The sequence below is a fragment of the Vombatus ursinus genome, unplaced genomic scaffold, assembly GCF_900497805.2.
Source record: "Vombatus ursinus unplaced genomic scaffold, bare-nosed wombat genome assembly UNPS02010548.1, whole genome shotgun sequence".
In the NCBI taxonomy this organism is placed as follows: domain Eukaryota; kingdom Metazoa; phylum Chordata; class Mammalia; order Diprotodontia; family Vombatidae; genus Vombatus; species Vombatus ursinus.
In genome coordinates this window covers 16,210,806-16,235,641 of record NW_020950326.1, presented here as the reverse complement: position 1 = coordinate 16,235,641, position 24,836 = coordinate 16,210,806, and the positions used below count along the sequence as shown (strand labels likewise).

At 38.9% G+C, this 24,836-nt stretch overlaps 1 protein-coding gene across 3 annotated transcripts; it reads left to right on the top strand.

Annotated features, from left to right (window-relative positions):
* Window positions 1–24,836, top strand: AMMECR1L (AMMECR1 like). 3 transcript variants are annotated; one of them, XM_027854690.1, is made up of 7 exons: window positions 1–88; window positions 9,063–9,507; window positions 13,960–14,070; window positions 14,427–14,541; window positions 15,221–15,311; window positions 19,614–19,710; window positions 21,180–24,836. In XM_027854690.1, exons 2-7 carry the CDS (start codon window positions 9,101–9,103, stop codon window positions 21,289–21,291), a joined length of 933 nt encoding a protein of 310 aa, XP_027710491.1. In that variant the 5' UTR covers window positions 1–88; window positions 9,063–9,100; the 3' UTR covers window positions 21,292–24,836. The 3 variants fall into 3 exon arrangements, with proteins under 3 accessions (XP_027710491.1, XP_027710490.1, XP_027710489.1); XM_027854689.1 differs by lacking the exon at window positions 1–88 and adding an exon at window positions 1,950–2,039; XM_027854688.1 differs by lacking the exon at window positions 1–88 and adding an exon at window positions 6,830–6,913.

Genomic DNA, 24,836 nt, shown 5'->3' with positions numbered 1-24,836 from the left:
CCCCCACCCAGGCGCATGGCTCCATGAAGCGGGAGGAGGAGGAGGCACAGCGCGAGAAGTCCCGGCTGCTCCAGGGACGGGAAAAAAGGTGAGAAAGTCGGCGTCGTCGCTGCCGCCCTCCGCGCTTGGTCTGCAGGGAGGGGAGGGGGCCGGAGCTCGAGTCCGGGCGGGGGGAGCTGGGGCTGGGGGCCCTGGGCCCCGAGGCCGGGCTTGAAGGGGGGCCGCCGGCTGTAGGCCGGAGGGCTGGGGGCAGGCTCGTGTCTGGGGGCAGGCGGGAGGACCCCTGCGGCCCGAGCCCGGCCCGCCCCCGGCCCCCTGCGGCGGGGCTCAGGCTGCCTTTCTTTTAAAACCCTTTTCGAAACAGTCTCGGGTTTGTGGAAAGTTTGGCGGTGTCGGGCGCCCCCTGGTGGCCAGCGCGGGGCCGGGACCCGCCGCCCCCTCCCCCCCTCAGCCCGGGCCTCCCCTCCCCCGCGGCGGGATTCCGGGGCGCCCAGCCGGCTCCAGCTCCACCCGCCGACCCCTCCCTTGTGACCCCAGCATTTGGGCTGTCTCTGCTCCCTGCTCTCCCTCCAGTTCTCATCTTCCTCCTCCTTTCTCCACTTTTCTCCTCTCTTTCTCTACTTTCCTTCTTTCCCACCTTCCTCCTTTCTTTCTCCCTTCTTTCCTCATCTTCCTCCCTTCTTTCCCCACCTTCCCCCTTTCCCCGCCTTCCTCCTTTCTTTCTCCCCCTTTGTCCTCTATTTCCCCATTTCCCCGCTTCTTTCCCCACCTTCCTCTTTCCCCCATCTCCCCCCCTTCTTTCTCCCACCTTCACTTTTCTTTCCTCACCTTCCTACGGTTTCTTGTTCCACCGACCGTTCCCACTTCTCCTTTCTCTTTACCTCCTCCTCCTACTTTTCTCATCCTCCATCCTGTATTGGTTCCCATGATGTTCCATTATCTTTTTACTTGACACTTTTTTTTTTACTCTTACCTACTATCTTGATTTCCTGTCCCAAGGAGATCTTTTACTTCCCTGGCTGTAGACTCCCATGTCATCTCCCCAGCCATCTTCCTTACCCCTCAGCTTTCCCTAACCCAGAAACATCCCTTCTGGCTTCTCTAATCTTTCCCATCCTTGTCCTGGTTTGACCTTCTCTTGTCCTAGTCTCCCCGTCTATTTCTCTTACCACACTTCCTCTGAGCTTAACCAACCCAGTCCCCCCCTTTCTGATTTGTCTTCTTCACCTCCTGTCTAAGCAGAACCAAACCTGAATCTTACTTCCCCAGAGATCCCTTACCTTCTTACCACCTCCCCCTTTCTCAGCCCCTCAGGATATGGGGCCTGGAATCTCCTGCTCAACACCCTCACTCTTTGCCTTGAACATAGCCCTGACTCCTGGTCCTTACTCACTCTAGCCCTAGGAGCCAGAGGAGGACTGGGGAGTAGACAACAGATTCAGAAGCAGGAATGTGGAATTCTTGGAGCATCCAATCATCCTTGCTACAAAGGAAATGAAATGTGTTGCCCCTACTACCCTGGCAGGGGTGTTGGTATGGGGCTGTCCATCAGTTCTTTGCTTATTGCTTTTCTGAGGATGTGGAAAATTCTTTGTTCATGAAATTCAGGAGCAAGCAAGTTTTAACCTAAAGTTAGGGGAATTTTTAATGCACCTTATATCCCACAGCATTTTATAAAACATTAAATTCATCAACATCCTTCCCTTTGATATAGCATCAAGGATAGGGTGGTTCAGGAAATGTGACCATTGCTGCTGCTTTCAGCTAGTCAACCAACGTTATCTAGGTTTCTGAATGTTTTGAGGTGAGGAAAGCCTATTCTGCAGCTACAGTTTTCTAGAAATTGTTCTCTTTTCTTAGCTACTACAGAGAAATAAGCCTTATTTCTCCTTTCTCAGATTTTGTTAATTCACTGCCTTTACATTTTAGGTACAGAAAGCAGGAATGGAACTGGAAAAAGGAAAATTCATTGCAGATACAAAATAGCCCCCCCCCCCTGCTGTAGCTGCCCCTCTGGCCATATACATTTTCTGATTTCAGTGAGTATGACCTTGTACTTACTCAAAATAAAATGTGTAGCTGTCTTAGAAATAAAAGAAAACTTCACAGGCTAGGTGTGTGTGTTCTTTTCCAGTGTCAGGTCCTGTATACCTTGAAAGCTTCCAGTTTTGATATTTTTAGTTCCCCAAGGAGATGGTGATGGGGTCCATTGTTCTTTCTTACTCTTTGACTTTAATTGAAGTCATTTTATTTTCCATAATCTTCAAAGTCAAATTAGAACAGGGCATAGCTTCAGCCTTTCCTTTTTATTCTAGTTAGATTATGATTTGCAGAGACTGAGTGAAAATAAAATTCACTAAGTCTGTTATGCTAACTAAACATTATACTTCCACTGGTTTTGACAAGAAATAGCCTCTGGAGTTGGTGCAGATCAGTATCAGAGGGAATTCATAGAATTATGCAGTAAGTTTATGCTGTACACTGCCTTCTGGAGCGTTTGTCTCAGCTTTTGCTGTTGATATCATTTTAATGAAATCTAATTCATATATAAAATTCACAGATGGTATGGAAAATAATTGGTATACTAAACATAAACCCCAAACGAAGGTCTAAAGTGTAGCTTTAGAGCAGCTAATTCCATAGAATTTAACTAGAAAGCCTTTGTTGTGTTTTCAAGATTTTCCACATACTCTTGTCAGCTTTGTAGATATGCAGAACTGATTTTAACTCCCTTTAACAAATTACTAAGCCAAGGCTCTGCGAGATTATAATTGGTCCGTAGTCATGTAATATCAGATCAGGAACACAAACCCAGACTCTTCCTAAATTGAAGGAAGTATTGAACATCTGTCCAAATAGGTTTTGGAAAGAAATACTAAATAATGCATATATATTATCTGTATATTTGTTTTCTGGGATGACAGGGTTGAAATTATAATTTACAAGCAATCATTGTTCTTGAAGTTGAGCTAGCAAAAATACAGGAGCAATCCTTGAAGCTATTGTTTGAGGCAAATGTTAGAGTGTTTTTTTTTCCCTCTTACTGATTTCTGTAAGTAGGACAAAATTACTGCTCAGGTACAGTTTCTGTACCCATAAAAATAGTTAATAAATTTGTGGATTTTTTTCCTTTCCTTATAACAAAGATTGCCATGTCTTAGCTTTGTAGAGAGTTTGATTAAGACAGATTTCAGGACTTTGAACAGAACTCCTACTTCCCTGTACCCAAAAGTTTCGGTCCTTTTTGTTAGAAGACCAAGTGTTGCAACAGGATATCTTAGGCTCTTTCTCAAAAAATAAAAGTATATATTTTTTCTTAATCCAGAGTTTAATAGCTCCTTTAACCTAACTTGGAAAATAACCCCAGTTAACCATTTTGTGTAGTAGTTTACCTTCTTTCCAGCAGGCTTCATATTTTCTCCAACAATGGCCTACTTATCAAATGAACCCTTTTTTAAAAGTACGTTCCTTTGTCATACCAGCTTTTATTCAAGACACAGGTAGATGAGGATTCCTTCTCACTTTGGGATAGCCCATGAACTACTCAGTTTTCTAACATCTCATACTGAAAGGTCAACAAGTGATTTTACTCATGAATAAATTGTTGAAAGGAAAAAAAGTGATTACTAGTGACAGAGAAAATTAAAAGTTTATCAGAAAAGTACTTCTATGTTAGTCATGTGATTTGTCGAGCTGTAAGGTGGTTCTTTGTAGAATTTCTGAATATTAAGATTTTTCTCCAGAATTTCTGGGAACCAGTAACCACCAGTGTAATGTTAAAGATCTTTTTTTTTTTTATTATTATACTGCTACCCTTAATAAGAGAGTGCTATTTTTAACAGGGATGGTGGTCCTCTTCAACTGGTTGTGAGGCTTTACAAGGGACAATCAAGCATAATGTCATAGAAAGTCAAAGTAATAAGTTATCTGATTTAGTATATAGAGCCATGAGGGAATGAGCAGAGGACATCTGCTTCTGTCCAGGAAAATGAGCTGATTGAACCCTGTCAACAAGTGGGACATGTCAATTCTAGATCATTTCAATAGCCTATTAATAATGCAGATTTGTCTAAGGATCTCAAGCTTATTTGTAAAATAAAATTATTAAGAGTGGAATTAATAGGTTCCACCATAGATCATAGAATCATTGAGTTGGAAGGGACCTTCAGAAGTCATCTAGTCTAACACCTGTCTGAATCCTGAGTCTTCTCTGAAACTTTGTAAGTTGCCACCAAAGGTCAGTTTACCTGTCCAAATAAATAGGTCTTAAGTCTTACCCTTCTATCAAATAAATTCATACTCTTTTAGGCTGCAAACGAAAAAATTTTCAAATGACAGAGCAGCTTGAGGTTGTGTCCCTTTTTCAAACAAACCAGAGCCACCTGAACTTGAATGTATGCAAAAAATACTTTCTAATATAAAGACCGCCCTAATTGAAAGCTTAAATAGTGGATTTTAGCAGAAAAGATAACTAAACTGCATAATTTAAACTGAGTAAATTTAACTGAGCATTCAGTTAAACCGAGAACATTGTAGCTTGAGTTAGCTACCTGTTTTGCCATGAATAATTGTTCAGTTGTCTACTTTGCTTTAAGTAGAGTTTACAATTCTCAGGCATTTTCTGATACGATAGGAATGGATTACCACAGTACAAATCACTTCATTGCTTCAGTGACAACTAAATCAGCCACATAAAGGAATGGAGGACCTAGTGATCAGGTTGTAGATTGCACCTGTGAAGAAAAGTGTGTTGTTTTCTTGTGAAAACTCTTAGCAGTCAGTCTCCCATTCAGTAGACATTTTATAAAGTGCAAACTGTGTGCAAAGCAGTCTTCCAGGTGGAAGGATAACGAAGACACAACGCTGAGGGAATACTGTCCAAGTCTGGGAACTTTGGACAAATTAAAACTTTGAAGTTAACCTGGAGTGCATATTCTAGATGATTGATTACTTTTGTCTTCATATTCATAATTATTCATTCAGCAGATGTTTATAGAGAGCCTAATATAAGAAGGACACTAGGCGCTGTGAAAGATACAAAGACATATTAGTCCTTGCCCTCCAGTTTATAAACAACTGGCTGGGAGCTCTTCCATGTAGCTTAGCAATTCTAAGTGGCATTAGTATTTTCTAAATCTGTCTATCACAAAGCTGATCACAGAGAATGAATGATAAGTGATATGAATTCTTCCTCCTAAGAAAAGAAGTAAAGTCACTTTCTTTACCAATGAGCATATGCATAATTGGGAAACTAGAATCTCCTAGATTTATATTTTTAAATTTGAGGACCCCGCAATCTGCTTGGTGCATTGGGAAGATAGAAGGTAGTAACAAACAGGATTCATCATAATTGTAGTAGAAATTATAATAGCACGGCTAATGAGAAAATATGGAGATAGTTTAATAGTTTAATCTTGAGGGAATTTTATTCTCTGTGGGATTAAAATTTGATGTTGGTTAGATGAATAGGAAGACTAAACCAATCTTAATTGCACTAGAGGCAGTGACACCTATTATTTCTTCCCATTTTCTTCCACCTGTGGACTTCATTCATATCCTAGGAGAATAAGATTTCAGCCAGTTCATTTTCATTGACAAGGACATCCTCTCTGATTTGGACAAATCGTGGAAAAATCTGCTTATAATGTTTGTGTTTTGGGTTTTTTGTGGTTTTTTTTTTTTTTAAATAGAGCGCTAAGGCTTTGTAGAAGTTACTATGTAATCGAATGTTTGCTTTTGTTGATGGTAACTAAATTTAGATTTAAAGTCACTAAGTATCAACCTAGAAGGGTTGATCTCATTGATGTACTATAATTTTTATGAAACAGCATCTTAGAACGTCCATTTCTCATAAATGGAACAGTGATTTTAAGGCACCCAACCTGGGATGCTTGAGAGAATTGTAAACTACTGGTGATTTTCCCTAGGGTGTTAGAGAAGAGAGAAAACAAATTTACTCATGGTTTTTGGAAGAAGAGGATTGTGCCATTGGGTAGTATGTCTGTTTTTATCTAGTCAGTCAGGTGGGCAGTCTGTCATGGTAGTATGCTGTTATTCAGTTAGATTAAGTCCTACTATCAAGTACCTAGTATTTATTTGGTCATTGTGTGGAGTCACAAGGGTTATCTAGTCTTGCCTGTCTGTATAGATGGCTCTTTGGAAGCAGAGTTGCAGTAATTATTCTCCCTCAAAAGTTTGGGTTTTGGCCTATGTGAAGATAAAGAGCCAAATACTGGACCATTTTGGAAAAGTTTCTTTAATTATCAGGTTCGTGCTGCAGGTACATGTAAGATTGACATTGTCAGATGATTGCAGATATGTTTTGATACAAATACATTTTCAACTTTGCTTTAGTTGACTAGTAAGGTTATTGAGCTATTACTAGTTTAGTGATCTCCAGAGAAATGCCCAGGATTAACAAAACCAGAAGATCTTTTTGTCTGTCATTGTATATAGGGGTTTCGGTAGGAGATAAAGTTAACACTGAATTGAAAATAAGTTAGAATGTGATCATTTTGTATGAGAGTTCTGAAAATGAGCACATTTGAGATATTTAACTGTGTACTGAGTGCAGGCTGATTCTTCTCCCAATCTCATTTAATTTCAGACCTGATCTAGATTTGAAATTCTCTCTTGCTTGTTCAGAAGAATTTCAGTGAAGTTACAGGTCTTCTCTTAGCTGGGTTTTTAGCTTAAGAATATAGCCACCAAATGCAAAATTGAATTATGTGGAAGAGGAAATTTTTTTCTTTGTGTGGTTCAACCTTTGTCTCCTCTAAGCTAAAAAACCCTCTAAGGGGCTTTTCTTTGCTTCTCTCAGGGCAGGGGACCTAAATGCAGGGCCACCTAAGGACACTGATGGCTCCACTCAGATTCCAGCCCTCTACAGATAATACTGCTTCATCACTCTACGGTTTGTAGTTAATACATTTCCCCATAAACATTGACTAATTATTCCCTACCCTTACTTGTCCCTATTAGATAACTTAGAAAATGATGCATAGGCAAGGATGCCAGTAGTTTTCATCTTATACCAATATGACAGTGATAGAATGAACTTCTAAATATATTGTGTTATAGTTGAAGTGATGCCCATAGGTTTTGTTTGTTCCTTTTTTTTTTTTTTAAAGCCTTCAGCTGTAGTGGCAAAATCTGCCATTAAAATTGTTTTTATTTTAAGTCAGCGTTGTGAACACTACCATGGTTAGGATTTAGCTAATAGGGAGTTTAAAATTATTTAGCTTATGAATCTATAAATATTATCTTAAATAATAGCATCTTAAGAGATGTGTAGCTCTCGCTGGCATTTGGCTTTGCATACCTTGAAGACAGTGAAAGCTAAAATGGTTCTTTCCCTTGTGACTGATCAGAGTCCCTGGGGAGCTATTAGGTGTTTGTAGGGAGCTTCAGTATCTCCCGTAGAGAGTGTCAGCTCAGGTCTAACTCAGAGCTTATTAACTAATACCAAGTAACTCAGAACTCTTACAGGGGGAATGGAATTGAGAGTTCTGGGTTGTTTACTAAGACAACTTTGCCACTAAACTAGCTTTTGTGACTTTGGCCAAGTCATCATCCCATTGGACCTCCATTTCTTTATCTGTAAAATGAAGGAGTTGGCTAAGGCTCCTTCTGGTTCTAAAATTCTATAATTCTGGCAGTGACTAGTCTGTTTTAAATTGTCCCAGAGTAGTTTCTCTTATTATCCTTCTGACTAAAAGTCCAGTAGATTTTACTGCCAGATTGTTAGTTAACATTATCCTTCTCATTATCATCAAACAGCATTTAAGTGTCCCCTAATTTTTTTTATTTTGTTTTTGTCCAAGTGGATTTCATGCTCTTTGACTCATTTTCCATTTCTGTGAAATGAATAAAGTACAGGCTGTATCCTGGTAGTCTGGTCATATTGAACACCTGTTTATATTGTTATGTTACTCTGTCCTGGTTTGTCAGGTTGTAAATTTTTTTAAATTTTTATTTATTTTGCAGCTACAGTAAGCAATGTGTAGAGCTTGAAGAGGGTTCAAAAGAAAACTAAAGATCATTTAAAAGTTGGAAAATCAGTCCTATAAGGGAGGAAAGGTGAAAGTAACTGGTATTATTTAACTTAAAGAGATTGTTGAGTGTTGATTAATGATAGTCTTTTGATTTATTTTGAATTCTTATAAAAGATAGTGGTATGTGAAACAGTTATAGGAAGACACACTGGTTGGGTGGAAGGAGTGCTGGATTAGGACTCAAGAAGACGTGAATTCAAATCCTTTGTCTGCTGCTTAATACCTGTGTAATCTTGGACAAGTCACCTCCCCTTTCTGAATGTCATCTTCTTCATTTGTAAAATTAATAGATTGAACTCGATGGTTTCTAAGGCTCTTTCCAGCTCTAAATCTGTGATCTTATATTTTCTTTTTTTTTTTTTAACTTTTCTTTTTTTATTTTCTTTAGTCCTGTATTATCTTTACTGGGTACATGTAGCAAGAAGATTGACGTTAATGAGGAAGAACTTCCTGAAAGTATTGGTTATTAAATGTTGAAATAAGATGCCAAAGAATTTTATGACATTTTCTCTGCATTTCCTTAAAAACAGAATAGTCCAGTGTTAATTCTGAAAATGAGAGGAATAAATTGGAAAGGAGGGATGAGAGGGGTATGGGCTAATTGTGGTTTACCGTTTCATCTTGAAATCTTAGTTTTCAACCCAGTTGCCACTGCTGTATCCCACTTGTGTTAATAGTTCAGTTCACAGGAGTTTATAGCAATGAGGAGAGAACTGGCAACTCTCAGCAATTTGCAGTATTAGAGTACATATGTACATGTGCACACCCCTCTGGGGACCATAAGACTTTGGGAAAATCATGAGTAACTTATTAGGAAATGATTGGGTGTCCCCTGAATTAGGTGGTATCTCAAAATTTTCTCTAGCCCCGTGGTTCATTGATCTTTTCTTTCCCTACAAGTTGTACTTCTTGAATGGGAAGCAAGATTTGTAGCTACACAGACTTTGTTTTTTGGTTTGGTTTTTTTTTCCCATTCAGCCTAATTCTTCACTTTCCCCCCCTTGATAGGGTTCTGCAGCATTCCAGACCTCAAGCACTGAATCAGGATGGGAAAAAGACGCTGTGTTCCTCCACTAGAGCCCAAGTTGGCAGCAGGCTGTTGTGGAGTAAAGAAGCCCAAATTATCAGGAAGCGGAACACACAGTCACGGGAACCAGTCAACAACTGTACCTGGCTCTAGTTCAGGTCCTCTTCAGAACCACCAGCATGTGGATGGGAGCAATGGAAGGGAGAATGTGTCTGACTTAACTCTGGGGACTGGAAATTCCCCAATTACTCGAATGAATCCCACTTCGGGAGCTCTGAGCCCACTTTCCCGGCCCAATGGAACTGCCAATACCACCAAGAATCTGGTGGTGACAGCGGAAATGTGCTGCTACTGCTTCGATGTCCTCTATTGTCACCTCTATGGCTTCCCCCAGCCACGACTTCCTAGATTCACCAATGACCCCTAGTGAGTAAACCCATATGTGGGCAGTGAAGATGCAGTTGCCCAGCAGGCATGCCGTCACCTTTCTGGGTTACTCTGGGAGGGTGTGGTCTTTATGTCATAAAAAGCTTTAATAATCATTTGAGAGATGGGTAAGTAGGAATAAAACAATGACACATAAAAGTCAAAGTGATATATTAGAACATCTACTGGATTCAGCAGTGGATAAGATGTCTGGTTGCATTTGGAGGAAGTGTGATCTTACGGATAAAAATATGACCTGGGAATCAGGAGGAGGTTTTGTTCTTGGCTCTTCTGGTAGTTCCCATTGCCTTAGGTGAGTTATTTAACCTCTGTCCGGTTTGTCCAACTGGAAGACGATGCTATCTAAGGTCTTCCTCATTGGGTCAATTTATAGATGGGGGAGGGGACTCAAATGTTAACAAAAAGAAATGTTTCCTTATATATCTCTCTTCTTCAGCAATCTTGCATTGTTTCTAATACATATTCCTCCAGTTTCTGCTGCATTTTACTTTGCCTGTTGTTCCTTTTGTGTAGTATCAGCATTCATGGAAGCCAAGGGTCACCAACACAGGGAAGAGGGTCTATGTTTAATCTTAAATTGTTGACCTGGAGCTGATGAGTAGTACTTAACTACTTTAAGTACAGAATTTGGATTATTGCTCAGTCTGTGGTGGCTCTTCATGATTTTTATCTCCCTTGGGATTAAAGGCCATTTCATAGGGACGCATATAAAGTGCCCCTTAAAAATGCTGGCTCTTTAGTTTCCTTTCCTAGGGCTTATATGAAACATTCTTGTGTTTTTAGAAATATGTTTATAAATCACCTACAATATCCATAGGATTGACCTAAGGATTATGGGGAATACAACATTTTATGATCAACCATCCCTGCCCTTAGAACCCTGGTAGCCCAAGTTGGGAATGTAACTAGGTGCACAACCAAGTTAAATTACTATAGAAGATTTGTCTCACAGTAGTACATAAGTAAATTCAAATGAATGGTATAGATAAATTCTGAGAGTTTATAGTTGGGGTACCTGATTGGATTGGAATTGTTAGAGGAAGTTTGAAAGAGAAAATGGAAATTGAGTAGGACCTTGCAGGATGACTTGGAGTTAGGAGCATAGCCTCTTACAAATGGAAAAGATCATAAAGGTTCTCTAAGGTTTAACTTCCCACCTGTTGCAAAAGATTTCTTTACACCATCCAGGGTGTAGAACATTTTGCCTCTGCTTGGGAACTCATTGCTCTCTGAGGCAGCCCTTTTCAGGATTAGACAGCCCTGAATTAGATAAATTGTAAAAGAGGAGAAAGGTACAAGCAAAGCAAGATTGAGAATTAACATGATATACTTTGGCCCAGAGAAAATACCATTCTGGCTACATGACGGGATTCACAGTGGAGAATAAAGAATGATTGAGCTGGATAGGTAGGTTAAGGCAACATTATGAAGGGTCTTAGATGGTTTACGTAGAAGTGTAGATCTTATTGCAGAGGCATCAAGGAACCATTGGAAATTTTTTTCAATGGGAAAAAGACATGAAAGTTTTTTTGGTGATTTTTGTTTAGGTTTGTTTTAAAAGATTGATCTGGAAACACTGTAGGATTTGAGGACAGACCAATCAAGGCACAGTTATAATGGTTAGGCAAAATAACACATACTTGGGACTTTAAGAAAGAAAGAAAGACAATGTTAAGAAAGAAAATTTAAATGTTAACATTTTTAACTTTTTATTCTCAGTGAGGTGGGTTTCCAAGGGGGTCTTGTAGTTGTTAGTAATTTTTTGAGAATATTTAATCATACATCTACTTGTGTACTTTGTAGAAAGTAAATTACTAAGAAAAGACATGGGAAAAGGAATTGGTGATTGCAGTGGGCAAAATTTTCGTGGTTTTTTTTTTGTTGTTGTTTATTTTTTTATGCATTTAACATTGTTTAAGACCAATTGTTGTCCTTCATCCTTGAAGAGGACCAAAATGACATCACGACATCAGAGTCAACGTGTAGTGTGTCTGACTGATTAATCAAACCAGTATGAGCTCGGAAGGCTTTACCACAGGGTGGGCACAGATAGTCCGATAAAAGCAATATGAAGCTTTTATATACCTAGAGAGGCAATGATAAGTTGTAAAGAACAATCACTGTCCTGGAAAACTGATAAGGAAACACACCTTCCTCTCGATAAAGAAGTACCATCTGTGAATTACGAAGGTAGGGTGCGGCATTCACTGGTCAGTAAAATGTTTTTATTAAAAAGAAGACTTTGGGATAGAATAAGGCAATGAATTTAAGGAAAAGTAACCGGTATTGAAAAACAGAGGACAGCTAAAACTTTTTTTAATATCTAAGCAAGATTATAAAATACCTTTTGAAAATACCCTCTTCCTGATATTATATGTGTTGGTTCTGAGGACAGTTACTCCTTTTCTTCTGCACCAACTTTTCCATTTCATAGAATTAGAGCTGGAAGAGACCTCAGTGATGATCTAACCCAGCTCTCTCATTTTACGGATAAGGGAACTGAGTCCAGAGAGGTTAAGTAAGTTGCTTGAGGTCACAGATAATAAACAGCAAAGCCTGGACTTGAACCTCGGTCCCTGACCTAGTGCTCTTTTTCATTGTTTAATAAATAAATTTAATAAATAAATAAAATAAACCGTATCACATATAAAATTAATGGGATAGAGAAAGTAAGAGGTATGCAGAGGGATAAATAGGTTAGGGATTTGGTGTGGTATTTTTGTTTTCAAAGTAAAATAAGTTATATTAGATAGGCACATTGTAATATTATTGCATGTGATAGATGTTGTGAAATGAAGAGATTATTATTATTACTGTCATATATGGAGAAAGGGTAAAGGATGACCTGGGAAGCTTGTTTTTCTTGACACCCTATCTAAATGCAAATATGAGCCAATTAATAAAGAGAACAAGGAATGGGAGGAAGGTGATAAATGTGCTGGCCAGCAGCAGAGATTTGAGGAAAACAACTAGCTCTTCAACAGTGTCTTGAGAACCAATAGAAACAGTGACCTCTCCTTCAACTGTGAAAGGGAAGGATACATTTTATATTCTGCATTTAGAAGAGCCAAGAACTATCCAAATATAAAATCTGTGCTGTGGATGGGTTTGAAGAAGAAATTCTGTTTAAAAAAAAAAAAATAAAAACAACTTGGGCTATACATCTGTAATAGTGTATTTTCCAACATCTGGTATATTAACGAAATGATTTGTGAGGTTCTTTTCAACTCTTAATCTGTAAACCTATAGTGTTGGCAGGAAATTTTTTTTGGAGTATTGTATTAAAGAAATAAAGAAATTGTATTAAAGAAATCCATGAAAGACGGAAGGGCTATCAAATGTGAAGTGGGAAAAGTTCACGATTAGTTAGTACAGTGGCTCTTAACCTGGGGTCCAAGCATTCCTTTTGTATAGAGAATTAGAGAGATAGATAGGGATTAACTGTATCTCAGTATAATTGATTTTCTTTGTAATCCTATCGTTTTCTTTGTAATCCTATGTATTTTATTGTAAGCATCTAAAAATATTTTGAGAAGTGTTCACCAGACAGCCCATGAGGTCTAGGTCCTTGACACCAAAAAGGTTAGGAACTCCTGTATTAGAAGGTTGGACTTAAAGGTATTCAGGTATTTCCAGAAAGTATTTTGGGTGAGTGGAAGGGAGGTGCAGAATGTAAAGTATTAAGGATTTTAGATAGTTCTTAGAGATAATACTCCTGAAGATACAGATGAAAATATGTATTTCATCTACCATAGTAAGTAACCAGTAACCCATGATGTTAGCTTGAAAAACTAAACAATGTCCATTGGTAGTACTTTATGAGGAGTGCCAGGTGTTCTCAGAAAGCTTAGACAGTAGGAAAAAAAAGTGTTATAGCATAACATAACTGTAGCAAACACTTGTGGCCTGAGACATGTGCCTTTAGAAAAACTTTTTAGGTGATCTGGAAAAGTTTTAAGTGAGGAATAAAGGGGCCTGGTGGACAATAAGTAATTTCCTTAGTTGATTGAAAGAGATGGAGTGAATGGATCATGGTAAAATAAGGGAAAAGATGATGAATGAATGGGAAGGAAGGGCGGCAAAAATAGGGCTCTCGGAAAAGTTGAAAAACTGAAATTTAAAAATAGGATGGGACGTATAGGAATCTGTTATGAAAGAAGAACACAGGGTGATAGAGGCTTACGCAAATCTTCTATGCAGCTATGTGGGATTCTTTATAACCAGGAAAATCTGAGACTTTGGGAAAAGGTGAAAAAAGAGTAGACCATAGGAGAAAAAAAAAATACTTCCCGAAATAGTCATTTAAGCAGTCAACAATTTAGAAAATCATTTTGGTAGCAATAATAGAAACTGAAAAGAACAAATCCAGAAGGTTTGGTTGTTACTTGTTACTAATTTGAGTCTGGAGAATGTTTTGTTTTGCTTTTTTAGCCCACTCTTTGTGACATGGAAGACAGGGAGAGACAAACGGCTTCGTGGCTGTATTGGAACCTTCTCAGCCATGAATCTTCATTCAGGACTCAGGGAATACACATTAACCAGGTAATTACACCAGGACTAGAGAACTGCAAAATTGCTATGGTCAGGGAAATCCCTCCCTATCTAAGACTTATAAAAGAACAAAATTGCAATCAATTTTTAGCATAATTTTTAAGTAACTATAAAGGTTCAAATCTGGGTAATCAATAAGAAAATTGTATGAAATCAAAATATGAACAAGGAATAATATGAAGTTGTGGTAGTATTTTGTTACAGAAAAATTAGTTATCTTCAGAATACCTGAAGTAAGATTTATTTATATTCAGGATAGGGGCTTTTGTGATCCCAGGATACTTAATCCACAGCTGCCTCATTTTAGTTTGTTTCTTGTATGTTTGTGATTTAATGTCATTTTACAGTGCACTTAAGGACAGCCGATTTCCCCCCCTGACCCGCGAGGAGCTGCCTAAACTTTTCTGCTCTGTCTCCCTCCTTACTAACTTTGAGGATGCCAGTGATTACCTGGACTGGGAGGTGAGAACAGCTGCATTTGGAACTGCATCTCTCTCGTTACATGTGGGTTCGGGTTAGTACATGGTAATGTGTCTCCTTCATTAAGAGAGTATAAGAATGTTAACTAAGATGGGAAAAATTGGTGGGGAAGGTTAGTGACAAAAAAGTATCAAGAATGAAAAAAAGTGTAATGACCAGTTTTTCTTGCTCCTTACCTATTCCATCCTCACCCTTTTCCAAAATCCTTTTCCCTTTACCAGATTAAAGACATTTTGTAGTTCCCAGGTCAAAGATTCTCCTGAGTGAGGTTAGAATAATTCTTTGTTACATGAATTTAATAGTAGAAATACTAGCACAATTAGTAAATGTCAAAAATGAGATAAATTGTCCAGAATCAGGTCAATTAATTAAGGAATTTATCTCTGCCACTCTTACCCATAGACCAAAAAAAAGGGCTAAAAGAGATAGGTAGCTTCTCTTAACTTCTTCCTTTCTCTTACCTTCTAACCCAGAACCTGAATCTAAAATTTTTTCCCTCCTGAGCAACCAAGGCAGGATAAATTGTGTTGATGAAATTATTTCTCTTTTCCCAAAGGCTCAGTTCATGCTAATTTTAGAAATTAGTGTCAGGTTATGAATGAACTAACATTGTAATCAGACCATGTAAATGTCATTCATTTGTCTGCTTTTTTTCATACAGGTAGGGGTACATGGGATTCGAATTGAGTTCATCAATGAAAAAGGTGTTAAAAGGACAGCCACATATTTACCTGAGGTCGCTAAGGAACAAGGTGAGCTGAAAGAAGCCTCTCCAGTTTGTTAGGGATGCAGTTATAGTCTTTGGAGAATAACCTCTTAATGCTAAATTCCTATAGAACCTGAAGAAGAATCTCATTGGACTTAAGGTGGTGAAATTGGGTTGTGCCACTGTGTGTATAAAGTACTTTGAGTACAGAGTGGTATTATGTATGTTCACCTTATTTACATGTTGTAGGTTAGAACCGGTGACTATATTGCATATTGTTTCCTACTTTATAGGAACTTTCTATAAGCATCCTCAATCATTTTTAGTTTCTGTTTGATTTCATTCATCTTTGAAGAGAAATCAAACTTCACCTCCTCCCGTACTTTAAATTTGAGAGATATCATAAAGAATGAGAAATGGAGGGGAAAGGTGAGGCCTACAGGTCTACTGTACCTGTCGTTATCACATTGATTTGAGAACAGGTACGCAAGTAGAGTAAAGAAGACGACTATTTTAGCCTCATAGAATATTTTTTCTAGAAGTTGTTGGTATGGGATTATCATTCCACAGATATATGTTTGCCCTGGCGAGTTCGGTGTTGGCCAGTCTCTGGGTGCTATGCCTGTGAATTTTCTAGCATGCTCTTGGGAATAAGGAAGATTTTTTCCCTTTCCCATCTGACTATCTATAGACCAATCCTACATAAGGTTTTCCTCACCAAAGTCATTTTACAACACCATTAATACAGTGTAACATTCTACATGAATACATTATGACAAAATAATCTGTACCAGATTGGTAATTTATACATTTGTACTGCGTAGCCCCATTGTGTTCTTAGGTACATACAACATATGTACATACTCCAAGCATCTTTTGTCCTCTTTTCTTTAACTACTACCATTTCAGCCCCTCTGGTCTTGTTCACAAACTGGCAAAATAGAATGAGGAATCATGTTATATACTGGAACACCAAAGACTTCTTTGAGATGATTCAGTCTGTCAACAGGCATTTATTTATCAATGTGCCATGTGCCTTCTTAGGCATTGGGGATACAAAATTAAAGTAAAACAGTCCTTTCTTTCAAGGAGATAACATGTATATCTATAAATATATACAGGATAAACACAAGGTAATTAGGGAGGATATTACACTAATAGTTGGCAGGATCAGGAAATGCATCGTGTAGAGAAAGTGCTTGATTTGTTTCTTGAAGGAAGAAAGAAATGGGAGATTCTCTCAGGTAGAGATGAAGAAAAAGTGGGGAAGTGCAAAGGCATAAATATAACATTTGGCTACTGTTTGAATTGAATAAGGAGAGTAATGTACAATTCTGGAAGTAGACATTGAATCCAAGTTGTAAAGGGCTTTTTTTTTTAAGGTTAAGTGACTTGCCCAGGGTCACACAGTTAGTAAGTGTCAAATGTTTGGTCTGAGGCTGGATTTGAACTCGGGTCCTCCTGACTTCAGGGCCGGTGCTCTATCCACCACCTAGCTGCCCTCTGAGAAGGGCTTTAAATGCCAAACAGAGGAGTTTATATTTATCCTAGAGGCAATAGGTAGGTAACCACTAGAATTTGGGTAAGGGAGTGTTATGATCAGTCTTGTGCTTAAGAAAAATCTCTGGCAGGGCAGCTAGGTGGCGCAGCGGATAGAGCACTGGCCCTGAGATCAGGAGGACCTAAGTTCAAATCTGGCCTCAGACCAAATACTTGACACTTACTAGCTGTGTGACTCTGGGCAAGTCACTTAACCCCAATTGCCTTAAAAAAGAAAAAGAAAAATCTCTGGCAGCTGTGTGAAGGATGGATTGGATTAGGGGGACTTGAGGCAGAGAAACCAATTAGACTTTTTTAATAATTCAAGTGAAAGGTGATGAGGTGGTAGCTATATGTGAGTAGAGAAAAGGTATTGATGTGAGGGATGTAGGGGCAAGAAACAGCAATATTTGGTTGCTGATTGCAAACTGATTGCTTGTGTGGGGGTGAGGGAGAGTCAAGGATTGGGATTAACCTGTGAAATTGGAAAGAGGGTGTTGCCCTCTACGAAATAAGAAAGTTCAGTAGAGGAAAGGCTTTGTGGACAAAGATAATGAGTTCTGTTTTGTATACATTGAGTTTGAGATGTCTCTAGAATATCGAGTGTGAAATGTCTAATAGTGGTGCATGATGGAAGCTCAAGAGACAGTTTCAGACTGAATGTATAGATCTGGGAGTCATCTGCATAGAGGTGATAATTAATCCCTTGGGAGTTGGTGTGGTCACTGAGAGTGTAAAGAGAGAAAAGTGAGCCCAGCATATAACCTTGCACCAAAGATAACTCAAAGAGATAGATCAGTCTTGACTCACTGCTGAGAAATACACCATTCAGTATGTGGTAGCCTTGGTTGTTGACTGTTTGAGCAGAGCTTCTTGTAGCAAATTATTTCCATTTTCTAGCAGACATCGGACAGATAATCCCTTTGAGCAAGTGCTTTCTCTGATTCTAATCCAGTAATGGCCACAGTTGTAGTGAAAGAATCTAATTGTTCTTGTTCTTGGTGGAGGTTGGGTTGTGAAGTAAAGATTGTTTTACCACTTTTGTCCTGCTATCAAGTAGCAATTACCCTTCACCTTCTCATCCCCTCTCAAAACATCCTAGTCACATTAAGAAAAACAACACTCTAGGGGCAGCTAGGTGGCGCAGTGGATAGAACACCAGCCCTGAAGTCAGGAGGACTTGAATTCAAATGCGGCCTCAAACCAAACACTTGACGCTTACTAGCTGTATGACCCTTACTAGCTGTATGACCCTGGGCAGGTCATTTAACCCCAATTGCCTAAAAAAAGAAAAAGAAAAACAACACTCCCTTAAATTCTCAAACTACTCACCAGACACAAAATATCTGGGAACTAAAAGGATCAGTGAATAGTTGTTGATGGTACATGAATGATCTTTCTTTTTCTTCTGCTAAGTTCAAAACATTTTCACCTGCTAATCCTTTAGGACCCCTGAGTTAGGAAAGAGATCTCTAGCAATATATTCATTTTAACAAGTTTATATTGTAACAAAAATTTGATAGTCTTACATCATTCTTGATCAAAAATTTCCCACTCTAACTTTTGTTCTTAGCAGGAATCAAAAACAACTACTATGTATTTGAAGAACCAGGTAGTTGTTCAAGTTTTTATAATGCAGTATAAACATAAATTAAGTTATACAGATTTTCTCTAAGCATGTGTGAAACTATTTAAATATTCTCAAAAAAAGAAACTTTAAAGATTGCTTGTTCATTTTGTGGTATACAACATTTTAATTTATTTTGTGGGATTAACCTTTGGGATTTATGCCTAGAAAAGAAAAATGTTCATAATTATTTAAAAATTTCTCAGTGAAGTAGGTGAGAGAATATCAGTTGCCATGTCAATTTGTTTTTCAGTTATGCTTGAATTTACTTTACAAATCAAAATATGAATTTGGCACAAAAGAAAGCATATTTTACTGAATTCCTTGAGGTCCAAGTGTAGCCCAGTGCCATTCACTAAATGTTTTTTAATGATGAGGATAAGAGGTATGCTTGAGACATATTCATTAAAGTACTACAACCATTTCTGAAAGGCTATTGGGAAAATTAAATATGCTTCTGGCATAGCAATTTGTGGAGGAGTTACCATATTCTTTTTATTTGCTTGGCTTTTGATCCATTATCACACACACACACATACACACACATTTACCCCTTGCTTTCCTAAATTCTTGCAAGTACACAGTTTCTTATCTTTATTAAGTAAGCTTTGAACAACAATACTTTTCAGCAAAAATTAGGAACTACTGTGGCTGCCAAAATGGTTTATCTTTGTACTTTTAATTTGAAAGAGGAGGCTACATGTAGGTAAAATGAATGCAGAAACTTGAGCTCATCTTCCCACATTACAGTGTGATACCACTACCACTAGTCCAACAGGCCAGGCTAAGTTGGGACATTTTTAATATACTGTAGGTGACTGAACTCGGTTGTCATCTGGCAGAAATGGGTTATGAGTCAATGCAGCAGGAACAGGGAGCCTGGGGAAACGCATTATGGAACACATGGGGTTACTATTTCACAGACGCTGCGGTTTCTTCATGGATTCTAGGAGAGTCAGACACATACACAGGGTATGTGCAGGCAAGTGCATAGGTGTGTGACCATGCATGTCATATCTTGATCTTTTATATTTCCCTTATTTCTGATTGTATGTATATTGTTCAGCCTGATATTAGATTTTTACTTCCTCTAGAATCCCATTTCTCTTTTTGAACACTTAACAGCATTCACTTTGAAATGTATATTGCAATACTAAAAATTTTGTGATCTCTCTTCCTCAGACTGGGATCAGATCCAGACGATAGACTCCTTGCTCAGGAAAGGCGGCTTTAAGGCTCCAATTACCAATGAATTTAGAAAAACAATTAAGCTCACCAGGTAAGCCACTGTCTCAGTGTCCTTATCATTATAATTGAATCGTAAGTTAACTTTTGTTAGTAAAGGGGAGAATAATGCCTTCTCCAGTAATGGATCAGGGAAGAAGAAGTCTGGGAGAGCACACTAAAAAGTGAAAATAAAGAATGTACTTAATACATTTGTATGTGCATATCTGCAGTTACGCTCACACAGGAATTGTAGTGATACATAGCTTCATGTGAGCATATGATAAAGTGGTCTTATCAAACATATGAGGGGAAAAAGAAAACTAAAAAATGGTAATCCCTTGATTGAAGTATTTTGATTTCCATTTTCCCCAGAGAAAATCCACTTAGAGTATACATGGAAGGCCTGATGGCATTCCATTAGGTTGGTCACATAGCTCTTTGAAAAGAACTAGCCCTAACTGGTTTGGATAATTGCCAATTACGAGCCTCCAATCTCTATAAAATATACCTCTAGTGGAATTGGAAGAGCTGAGAGTCTTAGCATCTGGGGACCTTGGTTACCCCATCTGTAAAATTGTTGATAATCATATTTGCCACCTACTAACCTCACAGGTCCGATTGGAGGATAACCTAGTGTTTATGAAGTGCTTTTGGACTCCAAAGAAGGGCACTCTTCAAATACAAAGCATTATTATTATTATAATTTATTTGAACAGCCATATCCCTGTCAAAATTCAGGAATAATCACCTTGCAGTGGAGAAGTGATTACAGTGAGAAAGAGATGGCTATGGGTAAGGAATATCACACCTAGCTCCTGTGGTCTGTAGTAGGCTCCATAGGTTTGTAACACCCCATGCTTTACATCTTGATTCATGGCTCTTTTTAAGAGCAAACCTAAAATGCTCTAGATTCTGATGGCACTGTTAACGTATTTATTTATCTAGAAAAAGAGAACCTTCCTATAGCCCAAAGATCTTTTTGCCTGCTTCTTCATAATGTGGCCTGAAATTAGGTTCCTTTACTACATTTAGTAGTAAATAACTTAACTTGATTATTGTCCTGAAAATTTGAGGTATACATTGTTCTTGCATTTTTGTCAGAACTATCATACCTTCTCTGTAGAGAGAGAGAGAGTAGTAGAGAGCACCCAAATTGGGATGTTTGATGCAACCATCTCAAAGTGTACCACCACTTTATTTTGACACTGGAATTCTTCATCCAGATTGCATTAGCAGATTGCTGCAATGCATCCCGATGATAAATGTAGATAATGTTTAAAGGTGAGGTGTTCATAAAAGACAGGCTCAGGTATGGATTGTAAATGTGCTTTTTCATCCTGTTCATTTGTAATAATCAAACATTGTTTTTTTGTGCTGTCTTTCATCCTTTGTAAATGAGGTTGCTTTTGTTCTTTCATCTTATTCTTTCAACTAGAGCACATATTTTACTTTTTCCCCAATGAATAATACCATAAAACTAATGGTTGTATATTTCTGATCCCCTTTCCTGTTTCCTCACAGGTACCGCAGCGAGAAAGTGACAATCAGTTATGCAGAGTATATTGCTTCTCGTCAACCTTGTTTCCAGAATGGCACTCTTCATGCCCCGCCCCTCTACAATCATTACTCCTGACACGCGGCTGCATGACCAGTCCCATCCCCCCGTGGCCGCCAGTGGCTACGACATCATTGGAGCAGACGCCTCCTCTTCCTGGTCCAGTTACTTCTATTACTGCACCATTTTATGATGCTAGCTTCCGTTGCCGAGTCTGCCTTCCAGCTGATGGGGGGGATTGCACTGAGTGAAACAGAACTTCAGGGGCCCAAGCCTTATCTCAGCCATTCCTCAAAATGGGGTTCAGTTGGATTGGGGCTCCTCCATGACTAGGAATTACTGTGTGAGGTGCAGAAGACCCTTAGGCATGCAAGCGCCACTTCAAATTGCTGTATCGTGTGTCAGCCACACACTGGAAGCTGGAATTGTTGATTTATGAAAGCCCCCCCCAACCTCCTCCTTTCTTATTTCCTTCCCACTTCCCTTTACCTACCCCAGATCAAGTAGGAGCGTTCCCCTGGCAGTCTGGGCAACGGAGTCCAACAAGAAACATTTTTAGGTTATTTTAAATTCCTTTTTTTAAACTTCTGGTTTGGTGTGTACCAAGAGTTGAATGCAGCTCCCAGGCATCACAGGTGGACATCATGTTAGGGTTAAATTGTTGGGCACCATGAGTTCTTTCAGGCTCCTGTATAGAGACCATTCAAATACCCGAAAGCCCTTTGGATGGCACATTGCAGATCTCACCATTGCTAAATAAACCCTGAACATTTTAGCTCTCATCCCACTGTCAGCTGGATTCTCTGGCAGTCTTCTTGCATTGAGTTTACTGGTATTAAAGAGTGCTCTATGTGGTATAGCCTGCTCCTGAATGGATCGGAGATGCCTGAAGAAGGGCAGAATGCCATTGCTGAGTATGTATGTGAACATAGAGATGCTCATGTCTCACCAACAAAGCTCTTCTTGACCACTAGGCTACCTCACCCATACATTGGTAGCAGTGCCTAGAGCTGGATGGAGGGTCTTGAAAGCTATGTTGATGTTTAAATACACAGTTGGGTCAGGGATTTTACAGGGACAGAGTAAGACAAATGAATCCAGTGTCTCGAGGCAGTTTTAATTTCAGGCAAGCTTCCTAGGGGACCTTTAAGCAGGGCAGTTCTGTGTATGGATCTTTTAGAGGGAAGACTCACTGTTTTAATCTGTTGTAGGTCTTCAGAGCAAAGCTGTGTAGTTTTAGCTGGCAGGTCACTGATCTTGCCTCACATCTCGGGAGTTGCCAACACGCCAGGGCAAAATGAAGAAGAGATCATTTTATTCCAGACCTTTCAGACTTTCATGTGCGCTCATACTTCCCTTTCTCATTTTTGCTGATTTCCAAACGTCTGCTAGTAAGGTTGCTCTTCCTTCTCCTTTCACCTATTCTTCACTGGCTCATTCAGTGATGTCACCGTGCAGTGCTCGTACATATGACTCGTGGACTTGGAAGAAACGTTGGAATAAGGCGTCGGAAAATGACTAAAGAAGGGGAGGCCAGTTGGATGAAAGTATTCTTCTTAGGATTATACACTGATTACCAGCAACAGTGGTTAGAGGACTTTGAGATGAAGTGCATGACTGACCCAGTGGATACAGTATTTGAATGAATATATTTTTTAAAGTTTAAGTGTGATAATGGTGTGGCTTTTTGAAACTGGCTGACAGTCAAGTCAAAAGTTCCTGTGAGTTTTCTTCTAATGTGTAAAGGGGGAAATCTAAGAAACCACATGCATGCTGTTCTTAGCATTGCTGTCCTTCTAGTTTCTTGGAAATGTTTGCAGTTTTGTGTGTCAACATTATGCTCTGCTGTTCTTGAGGATACATGTGTGAGGGAAAGGTAGGAGTTACATCAGGATTTCTGTGCAATATCACCCCAGACTTAATTTTGTGCTGGGTATTTCTCATGTATCATCACTTTTCCCTTGCAATGTTACTGAAAAAGCTTTGGAAGATGAAGGGATTGTTTCATGATTTCCTGCTGCTGAGAATAAATCAGTCTCGTTACAAACTAGAGTGATAGTAGTTACTCTTAGGTGCCATGGACTGATGTAGAGGGGTGGTTCAGCTCTGGGCAAACTATCCGCCTCTAAACTGTACAACAGTATTGATACATAGGGCTACACTCATTACTGTTCAAATGTTCTATGTTAGAATTTGTGTTTAATTTCTAAAGAGTTTAAAAAAAAAGCAAAAAAATTGGTGCTAAACTTTCACCCCTGAGCACGCTCAGTGAGACTGGTCATGCAAGCATACAGTGCCATGCTATTCAAGCCTATTTTTCTTTTTTAAATGTTGCCCTGTTCTGTGTCTTTCTCCTGTGTATGATGTGTTTTTTTTATTTTATTCAGGGGAGGGTGGGGGGAGGGTAGCTACCATTTAAAAATAGCAAACTGAGAAAATAATACTACACAATATAAAATAAAAATTCCAGTACTGGGGGACTGGCTCGTTAACAGCAGCAAGCAAACGGAAGTGGGCTCCGTGTCTTTGGAACGAAGAAGCCTTACTCCATTTACTCCCCCTCTCACATTTACACCTAGTTTGGAAGTGGAAATGCTGTTATGCCTCTTGGTAGGGTGAGGGCAATAATGAGCGGACCAAGGAAAACTGATCTGCCCTCCAGGGAATGGGCATAGTCAGTATCAGTCCTAAATGTGGTTTAGTAAGAAAGTAATTTAGAAGTGTGCTGGTGAAGGTCACCTCATAAAAACGCACGGCAGGTGGTTCTCAGGAAATAATCCTATGTCTGGATCATTATATGGCAGCTTTGCATAGGGAGATGACAACTCCAAATTGAAACTTAACTGCCTTCCACTTGCCTGACAGCAGTGATAGGGATGGCCAAATTTATGTGGCGATTGGTAGGAAATCTCCTGTTTTCTGCATAGTGTCTCATTTTGTTCCTGCACTGTTCTGCTGGACAAATAAATATTGTTTCTAAGGAACCAGCTTCACTCAGAGTTTGCTGGTTTGATTTGGAGTTTGTTTCATCCCTAGCTGTGAGTGCCTTTTGGTCTGGAAAGTTTTGATTGTCTCATGATAACCACAGCTAGGAAGTTATCTCTGTAATTATGACTTGTCCTTGTTTTACATTAACTAAAATAATGTCTTTGATCACTGGAGTTTGTCAGTGTTGGGATGTTTCCACTGTGAGGTTCTTAAAATTTATTCACTTCATAATGTTAAAGCAGCCATTGTCAGTAGAGGCCCTTTCAATTTGAAAGGTGTATAGTAAAAACATTATGAATATTTTATTGTTTATAAGAAAAATTGTCTGTAAAAAAAATCCTGGATGTTCATTTAACTTTTGCACAGGATCAGTTATTTTTCATGTCACATTAACATCTACAGTTTTCACTGACAGTTGTCTTTCTGTAGGTTTTCTAGAACTTTATTGTTCATTTTTTTGTTCATTTCATTTCCCTAAAGCAAGAGACCTCGTATGACCTTCAGTGCAGAGATGTCAGACCAATTCTTTGTATTACACTTGGTTGCCTCCTAGCTATATAACTTCTGAGTGTAAATCATTGAACTCTATCCTCTAATGAAGTATTGTAGAGAATAAATCATAATGGGTAAAGATT

Excerpts from the sequence above, each read along its gene's own strand:
- AMMECR1L (XM_027854690.1), top strand. The coding sequence starts at position 9,101 with ATGGGAAAAAGACGCTGTGTTCCTCCACTAGAGCCCAAGTTGGCAGCA. Across the intron at positions 9,508-13,959 it reads AGATTCACCAATGACCCCTA|CCCACTCTTTGTGACATGGA; the intron begins GTGAGTAAACCC and ends TTGCTTTTTTAG. Across the intron at positions 19,711-21,179 it reads AAAACAATTAAGCTCACCAG|GTACCGCAGCGAGAAAGTGA; the intron begins GTAAGCCACTGT and ends GTTTCCTCACAG.